Source organism: Capricornis sumatraensis, chromosome 12 (genome assembly GCF_032405125.1).
Source record: "Capricornis sumatraensis isolate serow.1 chromosome 12, serow.2, whole genome shotgun sequence".
NCBI classification, from domain to species: domain Eukaryota; kingdom Metazoa; phylum Chordata; class Mammalia; order Artiodactyla; family Bovidae; genus Capricornis; species Capricornis sumatraensis.
Genome location: NC_091080.1, coordinates 94,799,027 through 94,826,801, shown reverse-complemented (window position 1 = coordinate 94,826,801; position 27,775 = coordinate 94,799,027). Strand labels below are relative to the sequence as shown.

General features: G+C 58.8%; 1 protein-coding gene across 4 annotated transcripts; it reads right to left on the bottom strand.

The window, feature by feature from the left end:
- Positions 1 to 24,663, bottom strand: TMCO3 (transmembrane and coiled-coil domains 3). 4 transcript variants are annotated; one of them, XM_068984280.1, is made up of 14 exons: positions 24,516 to 24,663; positions 22,669 to 22,748; positions 18,972 to 19,494; positions 18,026 to 18,223; positions 17,523 to 17,714; positions 17,168 to 17,296; positions 15,021 to 15,113; positions 9,270 to 9,456; positions 9,072 to 9,207; positions 3,481 to 3,676; positions 2,139 to 2,289; positions 1,507 to 1,586; positions 749 to 898; positions 1 to 543 (listed from the first exon to the last, which is right to left on the bottom strand). In XM_068984280.1, the coding sequence occupies exons 3-14, from the start codon at positions 19,413 to 19,415 to the stop codon at positions 430 to 432; spliced, it is 2,070 nt and encodes a 689-aa protein (XP_068840381.1). In that variant the 5' UTR covers positions 19,416 to 19,494; positions 22,669 to 22,748; positions 24,516 to 24,663; the 3' UTR covers positions 1 to 429. The 4 variants fall into 4 exon arrangements, with proteins under 4 accessions (XP_068840381.1, XP_068840384.1, XP_068840383.1 ...); XM_068984283.1 differs by having other exon boundaries at positions 9,072 to 9,189; XM_068984282.1 differs by having other exon boundaries at positions 18,044 to 18,223.
- Positions 24,664 to 27,775: the final 3,112 nt, after the last annotated feature.

Genomic DNA, 27,775 nt, shown 5'->3' with positions numbered 1-27,775 from the left:
AATACTTTAAAGGAATGGTATTCCTAATAAAAATTGACATGAAAGTGTCTTAAAATTGTAATAAAAAGCAAACAGACATGTAAAAGACCTTTGTCTCTAGAAAACACAGACTTTACGTATTAAAAGTAACTTTCCAAACTGTCAGAATTAAAAGCTCACATCACAGAAACGTTTAATAAGTACTGACCAACAGATTACAACAAAAAGTTGTTCAATAAATAAAAAAGCCTCCTTAATTTTTTCCTTACCAAAAAACACACAATGAGATGGAGTAACAACATGATGCTAACGGTAATTTCAGGAGAAAAGGCACATCCAGGCATAACCGCCGAGACAGCGTTACACAGATGCGGCCTCCTCAGGCTCTCCAGCGCGGGCACAGCAGGTCCAGGAGCGGTGACAGCTCCGCCGGTCGCCTGGCCTTGGTCCTCAGAGGCTGGACCGCCTCTCTGGCCGGGGCGTGCACCGGACGACGGCAGCGCGCCAGAGCAGTGGGGCGAGCAGGAGGCTGAGCGTGGTCACGCTCAGGATTAGCAGGTACACCTGCGGGGGCGGGGCATTAGCGGGGTGGGCGGGGCTTCCTGTGGTGGGGCGGGGCATCAGCAGGGCGGGGCTTCCTGCGGTCGGGCAGGGCTTCCCGCAGCAGGGGCGGGGCCATGGAGGGCGGGCTCCCCTCCCCTGAGCCCTGGGGACCTCGATCTGCACCCCTGCCCCCGGGCCCCCAGCCCAGGCAGCGGGGCAGACTCACCTCTCGGGAGATGACTCGGGCTCTGCGTGCCCGGCTTCCCAGGACCAGCGCGAACTCACTGACCTGGGCCAGCCCAGCAGCCACGATCCACTTGACGTGCTGGCTTGTCTTGGGCAGAAGCAGGGACAGGACCAGGGCTGCCAGGACGAACTGCGGGGGAGGCGGGTCATGCCCAGAGCGGCCTGCCCAGCCCCCACCGCAGGGCCACGCGAGAGGACACTGAGGCACCCCCACCCCGGGGAGACCAGGCCTGCTGCCCAGGAGTATGGAGCAGCCGTCAGGATGGAACTGTCCTCTTAACACCCTGTGTGTGAGGCCTGAGCAAAGCAGCCTGGGGGGGGGGGGGGGGGTGTGGCTCCTTCGCTGCAAACCCCTCCTCCGCCCTCCGCTCCTGGGTCGCATGTTAACACAGGCACTTCAACAGTCTGGAGCCACAAAGGACACAAGTGGGAAGTGGCAAGACAGTTCTCCAGGGCCATTAAAATGCACGTTTGGTACAAGAGTGGGGTTTGTGGTTTAGACTCAGGACAAGGCAAAGTACAGAGCGAGGCTCCTCTGGAGGGTCCAGAGTTTCTCACTCCCAGCTTCTAAGACCCCATTTTCAACAGAGTCTGAGACGGAGGCTCGCCCTGACCCAAGATGCCCGAGCTGTCCCAGCTGGGGTGAGGGAGGGGAGGCAGGGGTCACCCAGGCAGGAAGCGGCAGGCAGGGTGTCGGGCAAACCAAAGACAGAGTGGCCCTCACAAGCGCGACCATACCTTCATGACCACCACTGAGAGCGTGAGGACCAGCAGGACAGTGAGCTCGTAGAGCACGAAGGTGGGGAACACGTGAAGGCCTGCAGGGACAGGGCAAGTGACCCTCCGAGGCCAGGCGGTCAGCCTCCCTGCAGCCCCGCATCCAAGACAGGAAGGGACGGGGATCTCCCCGCCCATCCCACCCAGAGCCCCGCGCGGCACGCCTGGCCTTCAGGAACCAGGACCAAACCAGGAGCCCATTTACAGAGCCACGCACTCGACGTCTCTGGGGCCGATCCGGCCCACCAAGCAGTGCCGGGCGTGAGCGAGGGCCCAGGATGATTCCCCCACCCTACGGGGACGTTCCCAGGGCAGCACCCTAAACATGCCAGTTTGGGTGTTTTGTATTGAAATCAGAACTTCCCTCCACACTTGGTGTGGACACGCTGACAAGGACCTGCCACCCTGCTGAGCAGGGGCCATGCAGGACCACCTGTTTAGAGCCCGCATCCCTCAGCTCAGACCTTCCCTCCTCAGTGAGAGTCCCTCAGTCCCTAGCCTCCACGGGAACGTTTTTGCTGCACAAATTGTTAGTAGAAACACGTGTGAGCAGATAAGACCCAGCGGGGGCATCAGCCCTGGAGGAAAGTCACCTATGGACGCAAAGAACACGATGGCCAGGAAGTCGCGGACGGGCTCCACGCAGGACACAACCTCCTCGGCGGCCGCGTGGCCCTGGGAGGACACCAGGGCTCCAGCCAGGAAGCAGCCCAGCTCCATGGACACACCCAGCAGCTCGGTGACCTGGGGAGGGGGGACACAGGCCATGCCGGGCACACGCAGCAGCGTCTCTGCCAGGAGGCTCACGCTGGATGGGTCCCCGCAGAACCCTGCAAGCCGGCTCCTTGGCCCCTGCCCAGCGTCCTGGGACGACCCCGGGGAGGACACAGTGGCAAGCACCAGGTCACTGCCCAGAGGCGAGAGGGAACGGCCGTGAACCAGGAGAAACCACCATTCGTGGGGACCGCTGTGGGGCTGCCGCGTGAGCACAAGCATTTGCGCTACGCTTTCTCTATCCTGAGTCAATAAACTGCCCGACTCCTGAGCATCATAAACGTGGCACAGGAACCTGTGCCCGCCCCCGGCGCCTGCAGGAGGGGAGCGATGTGCGTCTAACTCGGGTTAGACCGAGACAAGAGCAGCGCAGGCCCTGCCGACGACGGTGCTGGAGCCCAGCACACGCCAGGGAGGGAGCGGACAGAGTGCTCGCAGCCGCCACAGCGCACAGCCAACACGCGCCGCACAGCGCCGACAGACGGCCGGGACCAACAGCGCCCTCGGGACTGGGGTCACAGGACAGTCCCGGCACCAACTCCCTGCACGTGAACCCTGACTGGCTGAACACAAGGGGGGGTCGGCCCACGTCGAGGGCTGCAGCTGCTGCCCTGCAGGTGATGTCACCACAACTCTATTTATGGGTCTCCCGGAACACCGCCCTCCTTTACAAGAAGCCTGACCCTCAGCTGGGACGTGCACGTGTAAGTCGGTCAGTCACGTCTGACTCTTTGTGACCCCATGGACTGTACAGCCCATGGAAGTCTCCAGGCCAGAATACTCGAGTGGGTAGCCGTTCCCGTCTCCAGGTGATCTTCCCAACCCAGGGATCAAACCCAGCTCTCTCACATTGCAGGCGGATTCTTTACCAGCTGGAAAGGTTGCATCGAAAACCAGCCTCCATGTGAGCCTCTCACATCACAGCAGCAGAAGTAATGCTGCAAACTAGGTCGTTCTCATCGAACACAATGAGAACGGTTTCACACCGACTCTCGCCTTAGGTGTGAGGCGTGCAGGACAGACACTCGAGCACACCCCAGCCGGGGACACGAGCACAACGGCACACGCGTGAAAACGAGCGCCTCACACGCGCCAGCCGTGAGCAGCGCGAGCCAGAAAGCCCTGCCCCAACCACGTGCGTGCCAAGAGGCCGGGTGTTACCGTCAGCATGAGGAAGGTGAAGGCGGAGATGCCCAGGACCAGGATCTCCTTGCCCCCTTTGCTCTCCGCGTGCAGCTTCCGGCAGTAAGGGCCCACGAGGTAGGTCCTCACCAGCAGGCAGACGAGCAGGACGGCGGCAAGCGAGAAGAGGGCCTGCCCGACCAGGGCCAGGAGCCGCAGGGCCTCCATGGCGACGCTGGGGAGAGAGACAGGCCTTATTCTCCCCAAGGCACACCCCAGTCCAGCAGAAAGACCTTCCTTTCCTTCTCAACGTTACACAACAAATTACCCAGGTCACACACATCTTTATTCCCAAATGCCGGAATGAAACTTAATTAATGTTAACCTCAGAAACTCAGTTACTTGAATCAAATATAGAAGCTGAATTGTATTGTAATTAACACTCGGGAGCAGATACACTGTATAGGATGCAAAGATCATGGCTGACAGCTTATGCGTCTCTGCCAAGGGCAGGGGATAAAATTCCTCTCCAGGATTAACCGCCATCTGAAATCCTGCATAAGGCAACCGTGCCCTGAACACCGCAGGCTTCCCACCTGGGGATGCCAGTCCTTGCCCCCAAGCCAGAGCTCGGAGGCCCCTGTCACTCTGTCACAGAGAAAAGGGCTCTGCACGAAGCTCTTTCTAGAATAAAGGCGGTGCGACTGATACTCCATGAACTCTCGCACGTGAGCGCCTCTGCTCGCTGCGGTAAACACTCTCAGGTAGAATGCATCCCCATCGGGGTGTGATTCAGGCAGGCCTGTGCTGCCACACCCACGGGGGACGCCTGGGGACAGGCACTCCCACTTCTGCGGGGCACACGCCCTGGCGTGGAGGGGCCGGGGCACAGGGCAGCCCCAGCTTCACTGAGAAACGCTGTGCGAGCTGCAGCCATTTCTACAGTCCTAATGCAATGCAGGGCACTTTGCCTTGTCAGTCAAGTTCTCAGTCAACATAGCGTCTCGGGACTAAACTGGAGAGAAATCAACGGGATCAGGGCCTGCGCTGGGTGAGCTCTAAATCAGGAGGGTAGAAAAGAGCAGCCTTCCAAGTCTCCGAGGCTGCTGCGGCTGTCTAGCCAGCAGGGGCCTGCTCCCGAGTGATGCCCAAGCTCCGCGGGGGCCCAGCACCATCGGTCCTGCTTCCGTTTCGGGAGTGACTGACTGTGCATCCCAAACAGAACTCAAATGACCTCCAGCTAAAATTACAATCCTTTTTCTGTCCAGAATTTTGTTCAGTTCCCCTGAAAATCTGTAGCCAGAAGAAATAAGGCTGTGAGTAAGGCTGCTTTTCTGACAGTTAAAGAACTTAGGATCAAAGGGACAGACCAGTTAGCTCGCCTTCCTGCTAAACAGACTCTGACGGCTGCGTGGCTGAGGGTCGCGCTCTCGGCTCTGTGAGTCTCCCCTGCTGGCAACCCGCACACACCATCCAGGAGGCAGGCTACTCCCCCACCGGCCGCATCCTGCCAGGGAGGACACTGACGTCCAGTGTGTTCAGGAAGCGACCTCACCCAGGCTGTGGGGCTGGCCGACGCAGAGCCAGGGGCCTCCACCCTTGAGAATGTCAGTTAACCAGCTGCCCTTCCTACCTTCCCCGCCGGGAAAAGCTACCTGGGAGTGGAGCAGAGATCTGAATCACTTTTGGATTGCTGAAACTCAATATAACATCTGGCGAAAGGCAAATATATAAAATACAAAATGCTTCCATCTGCTGATAGGCAATGAAGCAGGCTTGTCTGAGGCCCCCCAGGCGGGGCCCAGCAGGAGGATGACCCCCCCCACCCCCCACCACACCTCAACATGGGGCCTCTGGCTTTAAAAATGAGTAAAGAATCAGAGACTCATCAGATACAAAACTCCAACAATCAGGAAAACCACAACTTGAGTGAGATTCCAACATCAAGACCCAGTCATTGTTAGAATTATCTGACAAAGATTTTAAAGCAATTGTCATAAAAATGATTCAGTAGCAATTAAAAATCCTCTTGAAACAATGGTTAAAAAAAAAAAAAAAAAACAGAAAATCTCAGCAACGAAACAGAAGTTTACAAAAAGAATCAAATGGAAATTATAAAACTAAACAGCATACTAACCAAAGCTGGATACACCAAAGATCAGAGGCCGTGACAGATGCTGGGCCCCGGGGCTTGACAACCAACAGAACTCACCCAGTCTGAGCCACAGACAGGAAACGGGCTGACGAAGAAGCACCTCAGAGACCCCCGAGGCAAGAGGAGAGCCGTGTGGGCACCGTGGGGCCTGGAAAAGCCCCTGCGGAAACCACGGCTGAAATTCCCAAATTAGGCCAGAGACGGAAACCTGAGGCTCCAAGAAGCCGATCAAATGCCGTACAGAGTAGACCCGGAGAGAGTCGCGGGCTCCCAAGCTCGGTTGCTGCGGCCCCAGCGCGTCCACGCGGAGGGAGGCCTCGGGGGGCAGGGCAGCAGTGGGATGAGCCGCCTCGCAGCAGAGGCCACAGGGCGCCGCAGCCTCCCCGCCTCCCCGGTGCCCGGGGACACGAGTGGCCAGCGGTCTGGGAGAACGCCAGCCTCGGGACAACGAGAAACAGACGTCTGCCGTGTGCGCCGTGAGCCCGAGCAAGACGCCAGGTCGCACCTGAAAACTAAAAACAAGGAGCAGCCGGAGCGGAGCCACGCGCCGCTCCGGAGAAACGCGGCCGGAAGGAGCCAGCTCCTCGCTGGGCCGCCAGAGGGAGGGGCCGGCACACACGCCCAGGCCCCGGGAGGAAGACACCCACTGCAGACGGGCGCCCTCAGGACCAAGCGGGGAGACGCTCGGATGGGGAAACCAAGAGAGCCTGCTGCCCGCGGCAGACGAACGAGACAGGGGCCAGAGTCCTCAAGCAGGAAGGAGACCGCAAGGAAGGGAGAAGGAGAGTCAGATGGGCGACAGACAGGAAGCACAGTGAGCAATACTTCTCATGAGCTTCAGAAGCCCTGTTTCAGGGGAATTCCCTGGCAGTCCAGTGGTTGGGACTGCCAGCTTTCACTGCCAGAGGCCCAGGACCAATCCCTAGCTTGGAGCTAACATCTGTGAGCTGCATGGCAAGGGAGAAAAATAGAACTTAGAAATCCTATTTAATTATTGAAGCAAAACTTTAAAAAGCCATCAGATAATGGTACTCAACATAAGGAGAGAAAATACGAAATACAATTACATTTAAAAAGTAGGGGAGGAAAAAGCCTTAGAAGGAAATAGGATCCACATTTCACACAAGTCGTGGAACGTTCTCCAGGAAGTGGTGAAATGCTGAGAGCAGCGACCAAGTCCATGTGGGGACGCTGCGACACCCGCAGAGGCACAGGAGGGGCCACGCAAAGCAGCACGTTAAAACTCACTCCGAACACACCAAGACGGAGCGCTTAGAGTGAGCACGTGCCCCGGGACGCAAGGGAAACGGAAGAGGACGGGAAACTCAGACAGCGGGATGAAACTCCAAGACTCAAGCCCCAACAGAACAGTATCCACCTTAAATGTAAATGGTCCCAACACACCAACTGAGAGACAAAGATTTGCTGAGCTGATCACAGAAACATCATCCAACAAAACGTGGTCCGTAAGAAACTCGCTTCAAATGCAACAGGGCAAGAGGGTGCAAGGTGAAGCAAGGACAGGATGTCCTGTGGTCTGCAGAAATAAAGAATCAATCAGGAGGGACTACGTATTAATATCAGATAAAGTGAATTTCAGAGCAAGAAAAATCACTAGAAACGAAACGACGCTAAATATGAATGCGCCAAACAGCAGAGCCCCAAGCACATGAAGCAAAAGCCGACGGCGCTAAAAGGAGGAGCAGACAGACGGGCCACAGCCGAGGCCTCAGCACCCTCAACAGGCGGCCGGACTACGGTGAGAACTCAGAGACTCTGAGCAACATGTGCGCAGACAGGAATTACCGATGCGTGTGAGCACTCAACAATGATTTAAAAAATGCACATTTTATTTTCAGGTGACTCTGAAGCACTGACCAGATCACACCTGGGGCCAGAGGACAGACCTCAGTAAATGAGAAAGAGCTGAAGCCACACAAAGGGTGTGCTCTCTTGCCATGGTGGAATCAACCTAGAGACCAATAAAATAAAGACGGCAGGAAAATCGCCAAACACTTGGAAATTAAGCAACACGTTTCTAAACAATCCACAGATCAAAGAGGAAGCATCGAAGGAAAAATTCTAAATGCATTTAACCGGATGAAAATAAAAATTCGGAATGTTTAAGTGCGTGAGCGCAGCCAGCAGTGCTTCGAGAGAAATGCATAGCACTGAACACTCACAGTAGAACAGAAGCAGCAGCTTTCAAATCGATGATCCGAGCTCAAGAACCAGGCAAAGAAGAGCAAAATAACCCTGAAGCGAAAAGAACAGAAATAAACAAAAAATAAATAAATAAATAAAGAAAAGAAAACAAACAAACACACACACAAAAAGCCTAAAGCGAACAGAAGGGAAGAAACGATACCAAGGAGGGCAGAGAACAATGGCATCAAAAGCAAAGCCGCAGAAATACAACAGATAAGCGAAACGGAGAGCTGGTTCTGAGAAAGGATTAATAAAGAATTAAATAGGCGAAATCACTACAGATCTCACAGACATCAAAAGGGAAATAAGGTTCTGCAAACGATAATTATAAATCTGACAATTAAATGGAACCGACCGATTCCTAAAAAAACAAACTAGCACAATTCGACGATATGAACAGATAACGCCAGCAGCCCTGAAACTATAAAGCAAATTGGATTCCTAATTCCAGAAAACTCTCAAAAAGGAGCTCTCAAGACCCAGACGGTTCCACTGGAGAATTCTGCCAAATAGGGAGGAATTAACAGCAATTTTATCCAATGTCTTCCAGAAAATAGGAAACAGAAGAGTGATGAGCACCTCCCAGATGATTTTACGAGCCTAGTGTGACTCTAATACCAAAACCAGATAAAGAGAATAAAAAAGAAAACGACACGCCCGTACCTCTCATGACACAAAAATCCTCCACAAAATACTAGCAAATCAGATGATGCAATGCACAGAAAGAATTATGTACCATAACCAAGTGGGATTTTTTCTAGATATGCAATGCTGGTTCAACCTTCAAAAATTGATCAATGTACCCCACCATGTAAACTGGGTAAAGAAGAAAAGCCACACAATCCTATCAGTAGATGCAGAAAAAGCACCTGACAAAATCCAACGTGCACTCAGGACAGAACTTCTGAGCAACCTAGGAACTGATAAAGAGTAACTGCCAAAATCCCAGTTAGCATCACACAAAATGGAGAAAACAATGAATGCTTTCCCTTGAAGATCAGGAAGAAGCAAGGACAGCTACTCTTACCATCTTCATCAACAAAGTACTGGAAACTCTAGCCAGTGCAATAAGGCAAGAAAAAGAAAGAAAAAGCATACAGGTTAGCAAGGAAGAAATAAAGTGAACGCCCACAGCCGTGGCGCTGGGTCTGAGCCCAGGGCTGTGACGGCTGTCGCTAAGCTCTCAGCCTGTGCTGCACAAGTTCCATGTCTTCGGGAAAAAGTGCTAAGCAGTGTTTTGATACACAAAGCACAGCAGAAAGCATACCTGGCATGAGCACCAGCTCCCGCCTGGATGAGCGTGGGCAGGATGGCGATGAACAGCCCCAGCTGCACGTCCTGAGTCACCAGCATCCCCAGCAGCAGCGCGCCATAGTCGATGTCGCCTGCTCGGGAAGACGCCACTAAGAGCACGCGGGCTCAGGCCAGCCGCCTCCAGCGCCACTCAGAACACGCGCCCACCTACCTTCCTTGTCACTGCGGGCGCTGCCCACGAGGAACCTGGACACCAGAGGTGTGCTCGACAAGGACAGGCAGGTAGAGATGAAGACGCTCTGGGTGGGTCTGATCTGCAGAAGGTGGCCCCAGACCAAGCCGAAGGCCACCATAAGCAGAGTCATGTAGCAAGGCCCCTGCAGGGAGATCTTCCACACCTGGGAGAGCACAGGGGCGTGCACACACCTCAGCGCCCACGGCCCCGAGGAGCACGTGCACACACGCCTCAGCACCCACGGCCCCGAGGAGCACGTGCGCACACGCCTCAGCACCCACGGCCCCGAGGAGCACGTGCGCACACGCCTCAGCACCCACGGCCCCGAGGAGCACGTGTGTACACGCCTCAGCACCCACGGCCCCGAGGAGCACGTGCGTACACGCCTCAGCACCCACGGCCCCGAGGAGCATGTGCGCACGCCTCAGCGCCCACGGCCCCGAGGAGCATGTGCGCACGCCTCAGCGCCCACGGCCCCGAGGAGCACGTGCGCACACGCCTCAGCACCCACGGCCCCGAGGAGCATGTGCACACACGCCTCAGCACCCACGGCCCCGAGGAGCATGTGCACACACACCTCAGCACCCACGGCCCCGAGGAGCATGTGCGCACACGCCTCAGCACCCACGGCCCCGAGGAGCACGTGCGTACACGCCTCAGAGCACGTGCACACACGCCTCAGCGCCCACGGCCCCGAGGAGCACGTGCGCACACGCCTCAGCGCCCACGGCCCCGAGGAGCATGTGCACACACACCTCAGCACCCACGGCCCCGAGGAGCACGTGCACACACACCTCAGCACCCACGGCCCCGAGGAGCACGTGCGCACACGCCTCAGCGCCCACGGCCCCGAGGAGCATGTGCGCACGCCTCAGCGCCCACGGCCCCGAGGAGCATGTGCGCACGCCTCAGCGCCCACGGCCCCGAGGAGCATGTGCACACACACCTCAGCGCCCACGGCCCCGAGGAGCACGTGCACACACGCCTCAGCGCCCACGGCCCCGAGGAGCACGTGCGCACACGCCTCAGAGCCCACGGCCCCGAGGAGCACGTGCGCACACGCCTCAGCACCCACGGCCCCGAGGAGCATGTGCGTACACACCTCAGAGCCCACGGCCCCAAGGAGCATGTGCGTACACGCCTCAGCGCCCACGGCCCCGAGGAGCATGTGCGCACACGCCTCAGAGCACATGCACACACGCCTCAGCACCCACGGCCCCGAGGAGCATGTGCGCACACGCCTCAGAGCACGTGCACACACGCCTCAGCACCCACGGCCCCGAGGAGCATGTGCGTACACACCTCAGAGCCCACGGCCCCAAGGAGCATGCGCGTACACGCCTCAGAGCACGTGCACACACGCCTCAGCACCCACGGCCCCGAGGAGCATGTGCGTACACACCTCAGAGCCCACGGCCCCAAGGAGCATGTGCGTACACGCCTCAGCGTCCACGGCCCCGAGGAGCATGTGCGTACACGCCTCAGAGCCCACGGCCCCGAGGAGCATTGCGTACACGCCTCAGCGTCCATGGCTCCGAGGAGCATGTGCGTACACGCCTCAGAGCCCACGGCCCCAAGGAGCATGTGCGTACACGCCTCAGAGCCCACGGCCCCAAGGAGCATGTGTGTACACGCCTCAGCGCCCACGGCCCCGAGGAGCATGAGCGTACACGCCTCAGAGCCCACGACCCCAAGGAGCATGTGCATACACACCTCAGAGCCCACGGCCCCAAGGAGCATGTGCGTACATGCCTCAGAGCACGTGCACACACGCCTCAGCGCCCACGGCCCCAAGGAGCATGTGTGTACACGCCTCAGAGCCCACGGCCCCAAGGAGCATGTGCGTACATGCCTCAGAGCCCACGGCCCCAAGGAGCATGTGCGTACACGCCTCAGAGCCCACGGCCCCAAGGAGCATGTGCGTACACGCCTCAGAGCACGTGCACACACGCCTCAGCAGCCACGGCCCCGAGGAGCATGTGTGCACGCCTCAGTGCCCACGGCCCCGAGGAGCACGTGCGCACACGCCTCAGCGCCCACGGCCCCGAGGAGGATGTGCGTACACGCCTCAGAGCACGTGCACACACGCCTCAGCACCCACGGCCCCGAGGAGCACGTGCGTACACGCCTCAGCGCCCACGGCCCCGAGGAGCATGTGCACACACGCCTCAGCACCCACGGCCCCGAGGAGCACGTGCGCACACGCCTCAGCACCCACGGCCCCGAGGAGCATGTGCACACACGCCTCAGCACCCACGGCCCCGAGGAGCATGTGCGCACGCCTCAGCGCCCACGGCCCCGAGGAGCATGTGCGTACACGCCTCAGCGCCCACGGCCCCGAGGAGCATGTGCGTACACACCTCAGAGCACGTGCACACACGCCTCAGCACCCACGGCCCCGAGGAGCACGTGCGCACACGCCTCAGAGCACGTGCACACACGCCTCAGCACCCACGGCCCCGAGGAGCATGTGCGTACACGCCTCAGAGCACGTGCACACACGCCTCAGCACCCACGGCCCCGAGGAGCATGTGCGTACACGCCTCAGAGCCCACGGCCCCGAGGAGCATGTGCGTACACGCCTCAGCGCCCACGGCCCCAAGGAGCATGTGCGCACGCCTCAGCGCCCACGGCCCCGAGGAGCATGTGCACACACGCCTCAGCGCCCACGGCCCCGAGGAGCATGTGCGCACACGCCTCAGCGCCCACGGCCCCGAGGAGCATGTGCGCACGCCTCAGCGCCCACGGCCCCGAGGAGCATGTGCGTACACACCTCAGAGCCCACGGCCCCAAGGAGCATGTGCGTACACGCCTCAGAGCACGTGCACACACGCCTCAGCACCCACGGCCCCGAGGAGCATGTGCGTACACACCTCAGAGCCCACGGCCCCAAGGAGCATGCGCGTACACGCCTCAGAGCACGTGCACACACGCCTCAGCACCCACGGCCCGGAGGAGCATGTGCGTACACACCTCAGAGCCCACGGCCCCAAGGAGCATGTGTGTACACGCCTCAGCGTCCACGGCCCCGAGGAGCATGTGCGTACACGCCTCAGAGCCCACGGCCCCGAGGAGCATGTGCGTACACGCCTCAGCGCCCACGGCCCCGAGGAGCATGTGCGTACACGCCTCAGCGTCCACGGCCCCGAGGAGCATGTGCGTACACGCCTCAGAGCCCACGGCCCCGAGGAGCATGTGCGTACACGCCTCAGAGCCCACGGCCCCGAGGAGCATGTGCGTACACGCCTCAGCGCCCACGGCCCCGAGGAGCATGTGCGTACACGCCTCAGCGCCCACGGCCCCGAGGAGCATGTGCGTACACGCCTCAGCGTCCACGGCCCCGAGGAGCATGTGCGTACACGCCTCAGAGCCCACGGCCCCAAGGAGCATGTGCGTACATGCCTCAGAGCACGTGCACACACGCCTCAGTGCCCACGGCCCCGAGGAGCATGTGCGTACACGCCTCAGCGCCCATGGCCCCGAGGAGCATGTGCGTACACGCCTCAGAGCCCACGGCCCCAAGGAGCATGTGCGTACACGCCTCAGAGCCCACGGCCCCAAGGAGCATGTGCGTACACGCCTCAGAGCCCACGGCCCCAAGGAGCATGTGCGTACACGCCTCAGAGCACGTGCACACACGCCTCAGCAGCCACGGCCCCGAGGAGCATGTGTGCACGCCTCAGTGCCCACGGCCCTGAGGAGCACGTGTGCGCACACACTTCGGAACACATGTGCACACACGCCTCAGAGCCCACGGCCCCGAGGAGCACATGTGCGCACACACTTCGGAACACATGTGCACACACGCCTCAGCGCCCATGGCCCCGAGGAACACGTGCACACACGCCTCAGAGCCCACGGCCCCGAGGAACACGTGCGCACATGCCTCAGAGCCCACGGCCCCAAGGAGCACGTGCGTACACGCCTCAGAGCCCACGGCCCCGAGGAGCATGTGCATACACGCTTCAGAGCACGTGCACACACGCCTCAGCGCCCACGGCCCTGAGGAGCAGAAGCGCCCCTGCTCAGGAACCAGCTGGCCCTGTAGAAAGCGATTCTGCAGTAACCACAGGGCACACCACCAGGAAAACTGAGGATGCTCACACGTGACGCCTGAGCACGGGGCACTGCTGAGGACTAAGCACGCCCCCCCCCCACTCCGCGTGCACCCCATCCTCAGAGCGCAGCTGGAGCCGAGGACCCCCACGGCCCCTCTTCTAATGGAAACGGCGCCTGTCCATGATCCTGGGCGTCGGGGTTGGGACACACCTGGGCAGCCCAGGTGGCTTAAGGATAGACAACACGATCCGGGCGCCCAACAGCAGAGCAGAGATGTGTCCGCAGCCACAAGGCCCAGGAAGGAGCGCACAGAGCCAGGCATCTCTGAACAGCCTCCAGTCAGGCATCTGGGAGGACTCACCCAAGGCTCGAGAGGGGCCTGCGCACGGTTCCTAACACCTCAAGGCCCTTCCAGTAATCTCCCACATGTGCCCAGCACAGCAAGAGAACCGTCAGCTCAGAGCCAACACGCCGCGCCTCAAGCCTGCCTACAAAGCAGCGGGAGGTGCCCCTGGTGCAGGTCAAGGGTCAGGGCCGCCAGGCAGGGAGCAGCCAGAGCTCACGGCGCTCGGTTGGGGATGTTGGAGCTGAGGGGCCGTCAGAGACCCCAGCTCACCCAGACCCAAAGGCAGCCACGAGGGGCCAGTCCCACCCAGGCTTCTGCCCCAACTCAGGACACACACTTGCCCTGGGAGCCCTGCTTCAGGCTGCAGCAACAGGTGCAAACCCCCCAGAGCGTCCCAAACGCCACCCCGACAAAGAGGGAAATTCACAGTGGGCGACACTGAAGACCTCAGGGCGGGAAAGGTACGTCACAGCCGTCTGGAGCCAGGGGACACCTGCACCTCCCCAGTGTTCACGGCCTGGATGAGGACACTGGCGACCTAGATGGCTAGGCCGGGGACACGGGGGACAGGGCGCTGCCCCTCCGCGCTCCCACCCTCAAGCAACACCATCTGCTGTCAACGTCTGTAAGCTGAACACACGCGAAAACCCAGGGATCCGGGAGCTGCCCTTCCTGCAGCCAGCAGCGCCCATCACCACCCCATCCTGTCCCCACCAGCTTTTTCCTCCTATGTGAAGTGTCTGTTCAAACACAAAGCGGCTTTTCATTAATCTACTTCTGATCTAGCTGCATTTCCATTCTGGAATATGCCAGCTTGCCAAGCAATCGTTCTAGAAGCCAGCACACTGAGGGGGAGCTGCAGCTTCCACCAATTTAACGTCTGTGGACGCACAGGGCCCTAAACGTGTGCTATTAACCTTTCAGATATTTTCATCTTGCAGTGACAGAGCAGTTAAGCCAAAGTCTGCCTGTCATTTAGGAACTAGACCGGGAACTTCCCCGAGAGTAGCACGCGGAAGTTTCGATCTATGGTATTTCAGCCTCTAGCAGAGTTGGACCCTCTTGGTGGGACCCATAAGGTAGTAAGTCTGAACGTATCCCTTCTAAGACCTGGTCTGGAGTTAGACACGTGAAAGCTAATTCCACTTATTCATTGTATTTCCGCTTTAAAAAAAATTTATCTTTTGAAACTTATGTTCCAAAAATAACATCAAACTATAACGCCATATTCTACCCTGCTGGGCAAGCCACGAACGTGGACGCTGAGCACAGAGCATGTGAGGCTGCAGGGGACGCCACCACAGGCGCATGGGTGGACTCACCTTTCTTAGCTTCTCTGGGGAGAATTCTAAGCCAACAAGGAACAGAGTAAAGAACACGCCGAATTCTCCTAATGTCTCCACCTGCACGATCGACTGAAAAACAGAGGGTTTCAAAACCAGGTAGCTTAACGTATGTAAGACAGTCACAGAGTCACCTTAACTCAGAGGAACTATCCCCAAAAGCCTAGTATTTAAAGAAAAAAAAACAAGCTATCCAGACATCCTCTATACCTGAGAAAATTTGCAATTCCTGAGTGTGGCACTTTCCTTCCTTTTTTCTTGATTAGCTGGAGGAGTATTTTCATTTATTTTCTAGGAACCAGCTCACGAATTCATGTGTCTTCAAGCTCATCGAACGCCACTACATTCCTATCACTTCCTCCCACCGGCTTCCTGTGGGGACGGGGAGGCACTAACGCTGAGGCTGAAGCTTAACGGACAACGGTCTCACGCTCCCTGGGTCTGGTGAGAGGGAGTGTGGAACCCCCCGGACCTCGGCGGGCACCCCCACAGGCCCTGACGGACAGGAGCGCTCGCCCCGTGTCCCCGCTCTACAGGAGGGAGCGCTGTTCATGGGGTGCTATGTACGCCATTTACACCTGAGGTTTCCATGGCGGCCACCAGCTTGTCAGTCTTTCCGTTGGTAATGAGCACGTGAAACTCGAGTCCGGGGTTCACGCGTCAGCTGCCGCCCCGGCCCCGCCGGGCACGTCCGTGGTCCGCAGACCGTGAACAGCAGCAACCGCCCGCTCCTGCCAGCGTCTTCCTCCTTTCACGCTCAGCCTTCGGTCGTGTTATTCTGAGTCGACCTTGGTTAACGTATGCTTTTTCCCGACACCATCTGCGAGCCTGCGTCTTTTCGCAGCGAAGCCTGTTCCACGGACATCTGCTGCCACACACGTCTCCTCCCGCTTCTCTGCGTCTTCCGCTTTTCACGCTTTCTCCCTGCTACCATCTCCCCCTTCTGAACACGAGGCTGCAACCTGCTCTAAAGGAGCCTGCTTAAACCTGTACTTCTCAACTCGGACGCTGAAAGCCTGTTAACCCCCTATCAGCACAGATAAATACTGAGGCACAGTTAAGCGCACTTACACTTTCTCCATTACCCACTCCCGCTTCTGGCTAGTATGATCTGGGGTTTCTACCTTGGTGTCTTTCGCTATTGTAATCACATCACTTTTCCACGGTACAGGTAATTTGTTAAGGACAGTTTCCACAGCACCCAGTTGGGTCTGTCGGCCTTAACTCTCTGCCATCAAGAGAAAACAAGAGAGGAAAGTACGTCTGTGCCTGTACCGCTGGCACACGTGCTGGGAAGTGGGGGGGCGGGACAGGACAGGAGGCGATTTCCCACCGACCGCCTTCATGCCGCCTCATCACACGGAAACTGCCACTTAAAGGCCAAGTCATGAATGCACCCAGGCTCCCACGCGGCAGCCATGTGTGTCTCCCCGCTGAGTCTGGGCTCTCGGCTGGCAGCACGGCCCTTCTCACCCGGCAACCTGTCCGCGGTCAGGACTGCTCAGCGTGAAGGCCTCCGGCCTGGCCTACGTGGTCCGGGGGAGCCTGGGCCGAGGCGGGCGCGGCCGCAGGGCGGTGGCGGGCAAGGTGGGGATGGGTGTGCCCTCCCATGCCCTGTGTTAGGGTGCCACAGCAAGGGGCCAGGATACCGCTTCCTGGCTTTCTCTTCCCCCCGTGTCTACACCGTGCTTTCCTGAGAGGACACAAGGCTGGGGACTCTCTCCTCACTGCCAGAAGAGCTGCTCGGCAAACGGCCTCCACAGGGGCTGCCTGGCTCGCCCAATACGCCCCTGGCCGCACGACACCACGGCCTGACCACGGCTCAGCACTCAGCTTCTCAGTGTGCAGAGTACTTAATCCAGCATTTTCAGCTCCTTTCCGTGTCTGAATAATCCAACCCACTGTATTACTGCACAGAGAATCTTTAAAACAAGTATCATTTAAAGACAAGAACAGGGTCATTTTCTCTGGGCAACTTGCTCACTCATTAATGAACAAAACGACGTTCCTATGCTTTAGAGATTTCCTACTAAATTCTAAAGGACATCTCTAACGTGCTTTATAAGAAACGGCCACCTTCATCAATTCAAGCTCAGCAGGCCCTGCACAGCAGATTCTGTTCTGACCTTGATACTGTTGAGTCCGGAGGGCCCCAGCAGCACGCCGCAAATGATGTAGCCGAACATGGTGGGCAGCCCGATGGTGGTGCAGAGCCAGCCGCAGGGCAGGGAGAGCACCACGATGCTGACGATGTCCTGCACGAGGGCGAGAGGCGCCGGTCAGCGGGGGGAAGGGGGCCGCCAGCCGTGGGGGACAGCGCCCTGCCTTCCCTGAAGGGGAGACGGAGGAGAGGAGGTGGGGGCTGGTTCGCGGCGCCTCCAGAGTGTCCAGCGAGGAGCTGCGGCTCGCTCCCGGGGGGTCTTGAAGCACAGAACCAGAACGCGAGAATCCGACCACGGGGCGGGGCAGGGGCCAGGCTACCTTTATGAGGTGGTGGTCGGCCCGCGGGATGGTGGCGTCCCGGGGCCGCGTCAGGATGTACTGGTTGTTCTGAGAGTCGATGAGCATGCTCAGGCCCAGGTCCTCCTCCACCTCCCGCCTGCTGAGGTTCTGCTGAGAGTCGGCCTCCTCCTCCTCCACCCGCAGGACCGCCTCAAAATTGACCCCTTTGACCTTCAGGAAGGACCAACGTCACGTCACTGAAACCAGCCAGATGCGTTCAAATTCACGTATCCCGCACAGAGAGACAGGAACGCCTCCAGAATACTGTCAGGCGGGAGGCAGACGGGTCGCCGGGGACGGGGGTGCGGGGGTGCGATGATGGCCAGAGCCAAGCAGGGGAACCAGTGCGTGTCCGCAGGGCCACACGAGCCCCTTTCCGGGGCGCAGTGTTGCCGTTCTGCCTGCATTCCCAGCCTGTGCCAACACACACGCGCGAGCTGGCGCAGCCGCACACCCCCGCGGGGAGCGCCGCAGCCACTCACCGACTTATTGTCGCTCACCGACTTATTGTCGTCGAAGGCGCGCTCCTCGATCTCCAGCTCCAGGCGGTCGGCTGCCCTCCGCACGTCTTCAAGGATCTCGTCCAGCATGGACAGACTCTTGTTTCGATGCTGCATGTTTTTAAGGGCTTCAGCTTGATGTTTCTCTGCTGCCAGAAGCTCCACATATTCCGTCTCCTCCTATTCACGCGCGAGAAGTGAAGAGAGATGCTTATTAAGAAGGGAACCTGGCCAGCCCGCGCACACCAGGAGCAAGCTCTCAGAGGCTCCTGGCCACACACGGCAGGGAAGCACCTGGGCAGGCAGGGCGCGGTCTGTGTCTCACAACAGACAGGACCACGCCCGGGGGCCACACACCCCGTCACCTCATTGCTGGAAGAAATACCACACTTGGGTGAAAAAAAGCCTAACCATTTGTATCCTTTTACTTTTACAGTTGTGTAATAATATCATAGCCTTTCCAGGAAGATCAATAATGATACTTTGTATATTTAAAGTGTCTGCCACATAATAGACGGCGTAAATGATAGCTTTAAAATGTTATACAAATATTAATCTGATACAATAGTTTCTTCTCATTTTAAAAGTATCCTTTATCACAGTCCTTAATTCAAGTGTATACATTTGTTTAAAGCTACCTTAACACTTTAGTTTTCAGCCTGTGGGCCTTGAAGAAAATCAGCTTTTATGCTAAAAGTTCTCATCAGAGATTCGAAGTGCGGGCAGTGCGGGCAGCAACACGGGGCCTGCCTCCACGTGGGGTCACCGCAGAGCGCAAGCCGCTCTTCTCGGGACGCAGGGATTCCCCACGGGCAGGCACGTGAGAGACCCAGCGAGCTCAGGTGTGGCTCTGCGCAGCGGCGCGGCCCTCCCGCGCCCGCTGGACCAGATCGCATCCCTGGGGGTGACGGCCCCAGCCTGGACCTGCCTTGATGGCTGCCTCCCGCAGGGCCTCCAGGCGCTGCCGGCTGCTCTCCTTCATGTTGGCCACGTCCCTGTAGTCACCCTGCAGCGCTCTCTGGAGGCCGTGCACGGCCTGGAAGACTGAGTTCTCGCTTTCATTCAGCTCTTTCTGGAAAATCTCAAGCGTGTGCACCCGGAACAGCTTCTCTTGGTCCGAGAGGCTGGCGTCCCTCTCCACCGCTCTGATCGCGTCTTCCAGCTTGTTCAGAACCACGGCCTTCTGGCGCAGGAGCCCAGAGAGCCTCCTGCAGCCGTCTAGGACCCACGGCCTCCTCCGCGGGACGGCCGCACCCCGGCCGCGGGGCAGCTGGACGGCGGGCCCTGCCACGTCCTCCTGCTCCGTGCTGCTTGCCAGCAGCTGTAGGAACGAAAGCCACGTCCAGAAGTGGCTCCTCCCAGGCACCTTCATGATCCAGCCTCACGGTCAGGGCCGGGCCGCCCAGGGACTCCGGCTATGCTGAGCAGGCATTTCAGATGCACACGTTCAGCTGAAGAAGAGACAAACTGTCACATATAGTTGAAGGATGATTCACTGCGATTGAGATTAAAGTATTACATAATTACTAAAAGCTATCACTTTTCTGAGGAAAACGTCATTTTTCCTAGATGAACAGAAACATCTGAGTTATTTACGGCATCTAGATTGCAGTCAGTGCTGAATATGGAGTACGGTGCCTGGAAGGTTACACCTGAATTTAAAGGCAATTTTTTAATGGAAATTCAGCCTCATGTATGTACCACATCTACCATGTGCAAACGGCACAAACTCCTCCCATTCAAGGCCAGGGGCACCACCCACTGCCCCATCACACCCCATCACAGACGCGGAGCCGGGGACCAGCTCCAGGGGCCAGAGGCGGAGCTGGAGTGTCACCAGACGGCCCGTCCGCTTCCCTGAGCCACCTGGACCTCGGTCTGATTTCCAGCATGAGTCTAAGGTGCAGGCTAACAAGATGTCAAGGACAGAAAAGAGACAGTCACAAACCACAACCACACTGGAGCATTTTCCCTGCCACAGACCAGGCCCCTCTGCTTCCTCCCTCAGGGAGGCCTCAGGCAGAAGCCTGGCGCACCCTGCCTGTGGGGCGAGGGGCTGGACGGGGCCCGGGTCTCAGCACTGCCTGTGGGGTGAGGGGCTGGACGGGGCCCAGGTCTCAGCGCCGCCTGTGGGGCGAGGGGCTGGACGGGGCCCGGGTCTCAGCGCCGCCTGTGGGGTGAGGGGTTGGACGGGGCCTGGGGCTGGACAGAGCCCGGGTCTCAGCACTGCCTGTGGGGCGAGGGGCTGGACGGGGCCCGGGTCTCAGCGCCGCCTGTGGGGTGAGGGGCTGGACGGGGCCCGGGTCTCAGCGCCGCCTATGGGGCGAGGGGCTGGACGGGGCCCGGGTCTCAGCGCCGCCTGTGGGGCGAGGGGCTGGACGGGGCCCGGGTCTCAGCGCCGCCTGTGGGGCGAGGGGCTGGACGGGGCCCAGGTCTCAGCGTCGCCTGTGGAGTGAGGGGTTAGACGGGGCCTGGGGCTGGACAGGGCCCGGGTCTCAGCACTGCCTGTGGGGCGAGGGGCTGGACGGGGCCCGGGTCTCAGCGCCGCCTATGGGGTGAGGGGCTGGACGGGGCCCGGGTCTCAGCGCCGCCTGTGGGGTGAGGGGTTGGACGGGGCCCGGGTCTCAGCGCCGCCTGTGGGGTGAGGGGCTGGACGGGGCCCAGGTCTCAGCATCGCCTGTGGGGTGAGGGGTTGGACGGGGCCTGGGGCTGGACAGGGCCCGGGTCTCAGCACTGCCTGTGGGGTGAGGGGCTGGACGGGGCCCAGGTCTCAGCGCCGCCTGTGGGGCGAGGGGCTGGACGGGGCCCAGGTCTCAGCGCCGCCTGTGGGGTGAGGGGCTGTGCCACCTAGAAGAGGGCTGGTGGAGGCGTGGGTGGAGGCCGTGCAGGAGGGAAGCAGAAAGGATGGCCACAGAGGCAGGAGGGCACGGAAGAGGTGCAGGCGCAGCAGAGCCCAGGAAGGCGGCCTGACACTCCTGAGTTGGGCAGTGAGGCCCAAGTCCTACGCCAGGGAGAACGCAAACAAAACCCAGTTTCCAGGACTCACGTGGCATTCTACAATATACAAATACCATTTCACTTCACCGGTAATCCCCGCTCTAATGAGTTTAATCTGGTTTCCCAGGCAAAGTAGATTAGACGCAGCAAAAATGAGACAGTGTGTTTCTAAGAATCCCAAACAAACCAAGAGCTCGCAGCCACAGAGCTCACAGAGGCACAGGAGGCCGCGGCCCGTGGTCGAGCGGGGGCCGACGGTCCCAGGCAGACCCTGAAGAGGCCCCCACTGAGCAGGAGAGGGACCCGTGTTCAGAATGACAATCAGAAGGCACCCGCTGAAGACTGCATGCTGCCCCAGGACTCTGATGAAGTCAGGAATCCGTTCAGTACGTGTTTAGAACCTCTGGTCCCCCCATCTCCCAGGGACCACAGACTCTGCACAGCTCACTTCCCGACAAGACAGGATACACAACTAGGGCCATCTGCGTTACCGAGTTTCCCGTGCAGGCTCAGCACAGCTTTAAGTAAATGTTACCACCTTGAACAAACCAACCACTGGCCAATCACAGCGACACCAGCAATATGTGCTCACCTGTTATTTCACGGACTCACGCGCTAAGATTCTACTGTTTCGAGGGAAAGAAATCGAGCTCAACTTCAAATGTGCACACATTTAGTATTTTTCAGAACCGAGACACAAATTTCAGACGCTCAGTTAATGGCCCAGGTCTAGACACACACGTTCTCTCCAAAAGATCACAGAAAGAGAATCTTTTATAGATTCCAAACTTCAGGAAGATAAGCCGCTGCACAGCCAGTTCGGGAGCGACGCCCTCTGTCCCTTGTGACGGCTCCTCCCTGACAAGGCCCTGCAGCCGGCTCTCCCTCCCCCGACACACCCGGGGGCTCAGTCACTTTAATGAGAAGCCTGTGAGGATTTCAGTCGCAGCCGTAGGTCCACTGAGAAGAGCGCCTGTCTTCTGACAGATGTCTATGAACATGAAGCTGAAATGACTTATAGACCCTTAAAATGTGAACCAGGACTGATAAGATACTCTGTGCTCCCAGGGAAAAGGGCCCAGGTTCAATCCCTGATCAGGGAACTGGACCCCACAGGCCACAGCTAAAGGTCTCACAGGCTGCAACAAAGGCTGAAGATCCCTCAAGCCACAGAGAACACCCACCGCGATCAAATAAATACTTTTTTAAAATACGAATCACTCCTTCTTCATAAACTTCTCGTTCTACTTTAAAATTCAACTACCAAACCCTATGGACTGCTAAACTGTAACGTGTTTTCTCTTCAGTAAACGGTGTTATTTTGTCATTGATGTTTTTTTAATAAATGCCATATATTTTCCTTTTTAAAAAATTCTATTTACTTATTTGGCTGTCCCAGGTCTTAGTTGCAGCATGCGGGATCTAATTCATTGACCAAGGATGGAAGGTGGGTCCCCAGCACTGGGAGCCTGGAGTCTTAGCCATTGGACCACCAGGGAGGTCCCTCTCATTGCTATTTTTAACTATTAAAAAAAGGCACTTTGGACTTGTTTTGGTCTTATAATGAGTTCTTAAAATGTCACACCCAGCTGAACCCCTGGCCCTAAGTTGGGGGAGAGGGGCCTGACCTGGCACCAGAGCTCCAGGCAAGAATTCCAGAGCGAGCCTCCAGGGTCCAGCGGGATCAGGGTTAGCAGGTGCAAAGCCTCTGGAAAAAAGAAAGCAGGAGGGTTATTTGCAGTGGACGGTCTGACGTGAGCATTTTGGCCAGATTCCACCAGAGCTTCCAGGCACAAACCAGCAACAAAGAAGGAGGCAAAGACACCTGGGGTGGAAGCAACCTAACTCAGCGTGGCTTGCAGAGCATTTGTGCTCCCTCTCGGCCCCTGAACTCGCGCAGTGTGATAGCCTAGTGGCTGCACTGTTTCCATCAGTCACACTTTTACAAACAGGCAGACTCATTCATGGAGAAGGCGATGGCACCCCACTCCAGTGCTCTTGCCTGGAAAATCCCATGGATGGAGGAGCCTGGTGGGCTGCAGTCCATGGGGTCGCGAAGAGTCGGACTCGACTGAGCGACTTCCCTTTCCCTTACCTGAAAAGCCTATTTTACACTTTAACAAGTTAGGTGATGTAAATTCTATTTGTTAAAAGGTAAAGCGCTTATAATCCTGTAAATACAACTTATGGTTCATTTCTAATCACTAAAGAACTGGAAAATGAATTTAAAAAGCAAAACAGGAAAGACAGAAAATTTTTATGGACAATAATAAATTTTAAAATATGTAATGCTGATTAAACTGTACAAAATCCAGTATTCTGGACAGGTACCAATCCAATCACTGGCACCTGTCCCGTGACTCGCAGCCACCTTCGACATCCCCTCCTCGGAGTAGCTCCCCGAAGGTGGGTTGGGGGCTTGTCCCTGAGTCACACATTAACTGGGGGCCATGCTGTGCTTCCTTCTCAAGGGACCCGGAGGCCGCGTGACCCCTGGACAAACACATGTGAGCTCCCCGGTGAGGTCCCGCAGGAGGGAGTGGGGGGCGGCTCCTCCGCACACCTGAGCCCAGGATCTGGCTGGGGTATGGGGGAGAGGGGGGAGGGGGGTGTGGACAGTCCAACCCCGCTACGTCCACAGCCCCCGCCCACGGTCCCATCGCGCCCTCCCCGTCCCGCATCCACCCTGCATCCGCTGCCAGGTGCGCGGGCCTGGAAAAAGTGCTCAGGTGCAGCACCGTCCTCAGCACAAAGCCTGGGGGGTGGAACCCCGAGAGTGGACAGAGTGCCCTGGGGAGGAAGCGGAGAGACCAGAGGCCCTGGGAGGAAGGAGCCCAGACCCCAAGTGGGTGAGCCCAGACCCCCGGGGAGAGAGAAGCCCAGACCCCCGGGAGGGAGGAGCCCAGACCCCCGGTGGGTGAGCCCAGACCCCCGGGAGGGGGAGCCCAGACCCCCGGGAGGGAGGAGCCCAGACCCCCGGGAGGGAGGAGCCCAGACCCCCGGGAGGGAGGAGCCCAGACCCCCGGTGGGTGAGCCCAGACCCCCGGGAGGGGGAGCCCAGACCCCCGGGAGGGAGGAGCCCAGACCCCCGGTGGGTGAGCCCAGACCCCCGGGAGGGGGAGCCCAGACCCCCGGGGAGAGAGGAGCCCAGACCCCCGGGGAGAGAGAAGCTCAGACCCCCGATGGGTGACCCCAGACCCCCGGTGGGTGAGCCCAGACCCCCGGGAGGGGGAGCCCAGACCCCCGGGGCGAGAGGAGCCCAGACCCCCGGGGAGAGAGGAGCCCAGACCCCTGGGAGAGAGAAGCTCAGACCCTCGGTGGGTGAGCCCAGACCCCCGGGGAGAGAGGAGCCCAGACCCCCGGGAGAGAGAAGCTCAGACCCCCGGTGGGTGAGCCCAGAGCCCCGGGAGGGAGGGGAAGGGAGCCGTGAGGGCCGCACTAGAGGGCCCGGCCCCGGACGCCGCGCAGCGCTCACCCGGACGTTCCGGCCGCGGCGCGTCCTGGGTCCGGCTCTCCGGAGGGGAGGACAGGGAGGCGACTTCTCCGCATCCCTTCCCAGGCGGCAGGGCCGCCCCCGGGGCGGGGCCCAGGTCAGGCGCCCGGAGGGCCCGCTCTGCCCGCCGTCTCCCGAACGCGCTCGGCGCCGACGCGGCCGAGAGGGCGTCGCGGCTCCTTTAAGGAGGTGGGGCGCGGTGTCCCCGGCCCGGGGCGGGGCGGCGCGGTGCACGCCGGGAGTCGGAGGCCGAGCGCGGCCTGGATCCCGGCGGCCCCGGGCGGCGCGCTGCACGCCGGGAGTCGGAGGCCGAGCGCGGCCTGGGTCCCGGCGGCCACGGGCGGCGCGCTGCACGCCGGGAGTCGGAGGCCGAGCGCGGCCTGGATCCCGGCGGCCCCGGGCGGCGCGCTGCACGCCGGGAGTCGGAGGCCGAGCGCGGCCTGGATCCCGGCGGCCCCGGGCGGCGCGCTGCACGCCGGGAGTAGGAGGCCGAGCGCGGCCTGGATCCCGGCGGCCCCCGGGCGGCGCGGGGCGCGCCGGGAGTCGGAGTCCTGCGTCCCCGGACGTCGTCCGGGCTGCGGCCGGGGCGGGGACGGCGCAGGCGGCGGGGCGGGCGCGAGCCGGGGCGCTGTGGGGCGAGGGAGGTGGCGCGGGGGCCGCCGCGGGGGCAGGGCCGGGTCGGAGACCGGCGGCGGGGCCCGGGGCGGGGGCAGCGACGGAGGGGCTTCCGGAGCCTTCGGGTTGCGCTCTGAGGCGTCGTGGCAGCGCGGTGACGGAGGGCTTCCGTGTGCGGCCAGCGGGGTCCCGGGCCGACGAGACAGACGCGGGCCCGGTGAGCTGGGGCCGAGGCCCGGCGGAGCGGCCGGCGCTGGCGCGGGGCCCCAGCCCCTTCTCCGCGGCCGGGCCCGGGCCGGGGGGCGTGTGGCGGCGTCAGACGCTGAGCCAGGGGACGCTCAGCCGCGGCTCCTCGGTGCGAGCCGAGCGCTCCGCGGCGTCCAGAGGTGCGGCGGGCGCAGACCGCGGTGCCCGCAGGGATCGGGAGGCGGCCAGGGAGAGGACGCAGCCGGCCGCGCTGCGGCAGCCTTCCCTCCGGGCAGCGGGATCCCGGGAGAGGGCTCCGCGCGGGAGAGGGGGTCCAGGAGGGAGGTGCAGGGGCAGCGGCGGCCTGAGGACACACCCTGCCGGTGGGGAGAGCCGCCGCGGAGGAGGAGATGGAGAAAATCCGGTCAGCGCCGGGAGGGCTCCAGCAGGTCCCGAAAGCAGAGACCGCGCCCCAGCTCCCCAAGGGAAGGGGCTGCGTGGGCAGGCGCCTGGCCTTCTGAACAGGTTGGAGAGGCGGGAGAGTGAAGGGGGCACTTGGGGCTGACTCCTTGGCCCCCCCGCCGCCGCCGCCACCACCACCTGCTGAGCCCAGAACCATCAGGGTGACTCAGCCTACACCCTTAACTGGGTCAGCCCCTTGGAAGCGACCCTAAGAGGAGATTCTGTTGTATTCGGTGTCTCTGGAAGGGCACTTTATGGGCGTCTCTTCATTCGATATATGGTCAGTCTTGGTGCCCACATCACAGAAGTGGTTCTTCACAAGGTCACAGTGAAGAGGCTTGAGACCTTTTCCAGAGGTTAGAGAATTTATCTGATGTTTCTCCTAGATTATCCACATTTTTTATAAAAATTTTGGACATTTTAAGAGGGTAAGACAATGAAATGTAGGGAAAGCCCACCCACTTCCCTTAAAAGCCGTGGATAATTAATGTCCTTGGCATGGTGAGCCTTAGTGAAGTCCATCAGAGCTTGAAGTGTAGGCCGTGGTCCTGTCGATTTACGGACCTTTATTAATTTATCTTTTAGGCATGACCTCCAAATGGCCCGGCTCCTGCTGCTCCAGAGATGAAGAAGGTGGTGACATGAACTGTCCCCTCTGGACTTTGTTTGGCAGCTGAGAAGCTCAGAGCCTAATTTTCAGCTTTCAGCTCTTATATATGGTATGCGTGTCTGTGTCTTATCTCTGGCTTTTTTTGTCTTTTTTCCTCTTAACTTCCTCATCGACATCTTGTTTTCCAACCACACGTTTTCGTAAGTCACAACTTACTCTATGTGCTTCTGTGAACTATGTCATCTTTTTTTGAACAAAACAGTATAAATCCTTTTAAAAGTAAAATTTTCGCCTTCGTCATATCATTGTGTTTTATAAAGCATTAGCGTCCAGTAGATGGGTCTGGTTTTGTTTTGGGGACAGTTTGTCCACACCACGCAGCATGTGGGATCTCAGTTCCCCGACCAGGGCTCAGACCTGTGCGCCCTGCGGTGGAAGCGTGGTGTCTGGGTCGCTGGGCTGTCGGGGGAGGCCCTGGCGTCCGTTTTGATTGACAGCCTTGGTGAGTCACGGTTATTTCTCCTGTCGTTTTCATCAGGTCGCCGTCAATAAATAAACCGTAGCCGTTCCGGTGCCTGGAAGCATCAGAAGGCTATTTGGTTCCATCATACACTATGTATAGTGCGGTTACGGGGCAGCGTTGTCATTTACTACCCACCCGCAGCCTCTGCCCTGTTTTTCCATCTTATTTCTGTCTCATGTACATGAACTTCTCATGATTAGTATCTTTGCTTAATCATCACGGGCTTTTTGTGCCTGCTTTTGAAGCTTTTAAAAGTTACTTTTCACACAATTTTTTGTTACGTGTGTGTGTGTGTTTTCATCAGTGTTCTGCTAATTTTAGACAGGAAGGCTTAAAATAATGCTGTTTCTAAATCTCAAGGGCCTTCTCCTGGTCATTAGGGCCTGAAATTAATTGAAGCTGAGGAGGACCCACAGGTGGGCTGTGGTGTTATGGTCAGACCTCGGGTTACTCTCTAGCCTCACTTCATCAGATGGTACATGTGTGTCATAAAGGGGGACTTCACTGAGACTCAGAGGGGAAAAGGCAGCACCCTACTTCATGCGAAGGGAACCAGATAAAGATCAAAATGTATCTTGCATAGAATACTGATATTTATAATTTGGGGAGTTTAGACTTTCCGTATTTGTTACTATATAGATGCTGTCATTTGAATTTTCAGAAGGCTGTCCAGTGTTTTTATCGGATGGGCAACAAAACTTTGTATTTCTGTAGTTCTGAAGTGCAGTCCAGTCACCAAGGAGAAGTTAAGTCCGGATACAACGTAGGTGCTGGTGATCGAGCCGTAACGGCTCTCTGGGCCGGCCTCAGTGGCTTTCCTGCCGCTTTCGCTTCCCAGAGCATAAG

Coding starts and splice junctions, on each gene's coding strand:
- TMCO3 (XM_068984280.1), bottom strand. CDS start 19,415: ATGAAGGTGCCTGGGAGGAGCCACTTCTGGACGTGGCTTTCGTTCCTA. Junction 9,208..9,269: donor CGCCCGCAGTGACAAGGAAG/GTAGGTGGGCGC, acceptor GCGTGCTCTTAG/TGGCGTCTTCCCGAGCAGGC. Junction 2,290..3,480: donor TCACCTTCCTCATGCTGACG/GTAACACCCGGC, acceptor CCCCCTCCCCAG/GTCACCGAGCTGCTGGGTGT.